Below are 3,679 nucleotides of genomic sequence, written 5' to 3'. Positions count from 1 at the left end.
CCCCCCCGCACTCACCATGGTACGCGCCCCCTCCGCGGCCCGACACCGGCCCCGCGCGCACCAACACCAGCCGCCCCCGGCCGCGCGCCCCTGGTCATGTGACCTTACGGGTTCCCCCCAGGCCACGCCCACCCTCCGCGCCGGGACCACGCCCCGCCGCACGTGACCGCCCCTCCAGCTCCCTGCCCGGGCCGGGAGGGCGCCGCCTGGCGGCCGGGAGGCGGCAGCGCTGTGGGGTCCCCTCAGGAAATCAGTGCGGTAATGAAGCTTTCCTTTCGGCAGGACTTCGCGCTCTTTTTCGGGACACGAGATTGGCCGGCTGCTGTAAAAGTGCAGGCGGCTCCCAGCGCACAAAGGGTTGGAATTTTTCCCCTCAGAGCACGATGACTTTCCCGCAGAGCCGGCTGTGCACCCATCACTGCTGTTCCCCTCACTGGAATGGCTGCTGCACGCACACACATAAAAAGGCAGTTCAGACCGAACAACAATGCTTTTAGTAAGCGAAAGCAGGAAAGATCTTAAGGCAGAGTTTTTATTGATGCTGGTTTAAAACCGTTTCATGGCTGTTGGGTCAGGCTCTGGGGAAGAGGCGAGGGAGCGGCACATGAGGACGATGTCTCCAGCCCTAGAGGAACAAATCCTCCTCCGACAGCTTTTCCTTCAGCTCGCTGCCTCGCAGGCTCTCCAGGAAGACAGGCAGCTTCCCCTCAGAGAAGCTGTCATTGTCACCGAGCCCCGACCCGGAGGCTGGCTCCGCTTCCACCATGGTATTGGACCCAGAGCCGGCATCCTCATCCGAGAGAGGGAATATGTCACCCAGCTCCTGATATCTCTTCATCCTGAAAGGCAGAGTGGCAATTTTCTCTCTCAGATGAAGAACACATCAAAGCCTCACATTACCGTGGGCGAGCCACGCTGTGACGGGACTGTCGAGGCAGGAATAATACATTTTGGGGTGCTGGCATTAATGACAAGCACACAGCAAATGAACTCACAAGGACGGGTCTGCCATGGGAGGAAGGATCCTGTTGGCCCCACCAGAGGGCATGTAAAACCAGGGCCCCTTCTCTTCAATGCAGTTGGCAGACCAGGCATCAGGCCGGCACCTCACCCTCTTGTACCTCGCCCTCTGCATCGGAGCACCTGATGGAATGAGCCACACATTGTCCACGAGGACCAGGACATCATTCACCAGGTCCTGTGAACTTTAGCAGCACCTAATAAGGCTTAAAGGAGCAGATGACAGTAATTTGCGTGGCCCTGATTGCTCAACGTCCGGAAAAGTAAAGTAACCCTGAAGACTTTTTTCTAAAATGGCTACTGACATCCTAAGTGACATTTTTGCCATCAGAGACATCAGGCACATCTCGCACACGGCACCAGGAAGTCCATGAAAAATCCCAGGGAATCCCCTCACACACAGCACCAGGAAGTCCATGGCAAAGCACTGCTGTCACAGCAAGGCTCATCCCCAGCTCACAGTATGGCACAGCCGTGGGGGACCTGGGGGCTCAGCCTCCTGCAGCTCTCCTTGGAGGTGGAGGTATGTGAAAATAATGTGAAAAGCTCTGGGGGCAAGGCATCCAGCAGAGAGCTGCCTCCTGTGCTCTCCTTCCTCCGTTGGCTCCAGCTCTGCCCCTTCGAGTTCAACAGGCTGAGTTTTGGTGGGGACCTGAGAAACTCAGGCTGTGCCACGGGAGCAGGTTTGGGGTTTATGGAGGCTCTGGGAGCACTTGCCAGAGGTGAGACAGTTCAGGTGTCTCCTAGACACAACAAGGTTTTGTAAACACAGGTTTTCAGTTCTGGTGCTCCCCAGGTACCTGCTTGGGGCTGTCACTGGAAATGTGGGTCTTCAAGAAATACCAAAATGACAAAATAACGATCACATAATAAAGATAGGAGCAGTGACATTTCATCCTTCCTCCTGGTCTCATGTAATTAATTTGTTCAGAAACCTCCTGGTGCATTCTCAACCTGTTGGCATTTTATCTATTTTTTTCTCCGTTTCCTGGGAATATCTTCCCGTAATTACACTTCTCTATTGCCCTATATATTTCCACAATGTACTGGATGACTTTCAGCTACCTCCTACACTCTTCTGCAAAAGAGAAAAGATCTCACGGGTGTAATTTCCTGCTGCTTCTACAGTTATATTCCTTTTTCATACTTATTTTCTTCTCCTCGCCTGTTATTAAGAAGGTTTTTAATAATAACAGTGGCAACAAAATAAACAGCTGCAGCTGAAAAATTTGCAAATAAGCAACACAGAGCAAGCAGCCTATAATCCCTCAAAGATCAGCCTCAGAGTAGTAATGCATATTGAGAGCCTATCACTACCACAGCTTTGGCTGGTGGATAAATTATACTCTACATGCTTGAAGAGCAGTTTTTCTCTCACAAGAAACAAATCCATGGGGCAGGGCATCATGAATCACTATTTCCCTTTTGTCATTTTCGTGGTGCGTGTTGCAATGTTTTACGGAATAAACCGTTTGGTTTCCTCATACTTACAACTAGTTTCCTTTCCTGCTGCCCCCAAAATGCAGACCATAGGAGTTATGACATGGGAACTGTTACACACTATGTCTGTAACTCACAACTGAGTAACAGCAGTAACCACTATGAAAGGGACATTTAGGAAAATATATATTGAGATACATGGACTGAAAACATACACACGTGCAGCAACATATTTTATGAAGTCTTTTCTGAAAAACTGAAATGCTCCAATTGCAAAAAGCACATTTTCTTGCCAGCGCCCCCCCCCCCCCCCCCCCCCTCCCCAGAAAAAGAAACATTAGCAAAAAGACTTTCTGAGTAGATGTCATTACCCCCAAAAGAAGGCCAGTTTGTAAAATTTGGAGGCTGCTGACTTGGCCTCCACTGCATAGCCCAGAAAGAGGATTACCGCGGGAACAACCGCCCCGTTTTACCTTGTGCCGTGTACCCCACAAAGAGGATTAAACAAACAGCCAGGAAAATCCTCCCGTTACATCTGATAAGGAGCTGCATCTTGGCCGGCATCCCTCTGCTCCAACCAGCCTCCACCACGGCGTCACGCTGCACGAATAAGACGCAGCCAGGAGATGGACTTTTAGAAAAAGTTTCCAAAACCTCAAACCCAACCCATAACCTGCGTCACCGCTTCCTGATTGACGGGAGCGAGGCGCGAACAGAAAAGCCCAGCACTGTGGCCTTCCTGCCTCCATCAGTCCAAATTAAAAGTTCCTTGCCTTCATCTCCTGTTTTGCCCAAGGAGGAAAGCGGACCCAGGACCCACGAGCTGGAATGAAGGTGGTGCTGCCAGCAGCCCGTGGTCAAGGCACACATCCCACCCAGCCTCTGCCCAGTGCTGAGAGGGCTCCAGAGTGAAAAAGCAGTGCTTGATGCTCCCTGATTTTTGGTCAACTGCATTTTTGTATTGGCACTGGCAATACAAAAATACAACTCAAGCCCTCACTAGTCCACCAGATGGGTTAGAAGCCAGCTACTCGCAGTCAGTACATGTTTCACCAGCTGGGGAATCATCTTTTCCCACAGAAGTAAGTAAATTATCTCATGCCAGGCTTGGGGGTTTTTTTGAAAGCAGAATCATAGATATTTGCAGTAGAAGTGGAAAAAAGTTTATTAAGTTAGTTAATATATTCTGGTAGAAACATATCAACTCCTTCTGGAAGAG

The 3,679-nt window shown here is 50.7% G+C and overlaps 2 protein-coding genes across 2 annotated transcripts in view; both read right to left on the bottom strand.

The window, feature by feature from the left end:
• Positions 1-177, bottom strand: part of VPS26A (VPS26, retromer complex component A) — an 11,645-nt gene extending 11,468 nt beyond the window's left edge. Inside the window, exon 1 of the mRNA XM_041427229.1 lies at positions 16-177. Coding sequence (XP_041283163.1) covers positions 16-18 — 3 coding nt within the window. The 5' untranslated portion in view covers positions 19-177. The remainder of the gene's footprint in view (positions 1-15) is intronic.
• Positions 178-518: 341 nt separating this feature from the next.
• Positions 519-3,058, bottom strand: SRGN (serglycin). The gene is made up of 3 exons (XM_041427242.1): positions 2,934-3,058; positions 996-1,143; positions 519-839 (listed from the first exon to the last, which is right to left on the bottom strand). Exons 1-3 carry the CDS (start codon positions 3,022-3,024, stop codon positions 626-628), a joined length of 453 nt encoding a protein of 150 aa, XP_041283176.1. The 5' UTR covers positions 3,025-3,058; the 3' UTR covers positions 519-625.
• Between the last annotated feature and the right edge of the window lie 621 nt (positions 3,059-3,679).

Source organism: Onychostruthus taczanowskii, unplaced genomic scaffold (genome assembly GCF_017590055.1).
Source record: "Onychostruthus taczanowskii isolate IOZ18803 unplaced genomic scaffold, ASM1759005v1 scaffold98, whole genome shotgun sequence".
Lineage (NCBI taxonomy): Eukaryota > Metazoa > Chordata > Aves > Passeriformes > Passeridae > Onychostruthus > Onychostruthus taczanowskii.
Note: the sequence above shows the minus strand (reverse complement) of the source record. Positions and strands in the feature narration are given on the sequence as shown.

Excerpts from the sequence above, each read along its gene's own strand:
- SRGN (XM_041427242.1), bottom strand. The coding sequence starts at position 3,024 with ATGCCGGCCAAGATGCAGCTCCTTATCAGATGTAACGGGAGGATTTTC. Across the intron at positions 1,144-2,933 it reads TGTGGGGTACACGGCACAAG|GTGCTCCGATGCAGAGGGCG; the intron begins GTAAAACGGGGC and ends TCATTCCATCAG. Across the intron at positions 840-995 it reads CCCATGGCAGACCCGTCCTT|GATGAAGAGATATCAGGAGC; the intron begins GTGAGTTCATTT and ends TCTGCCTTTCAG.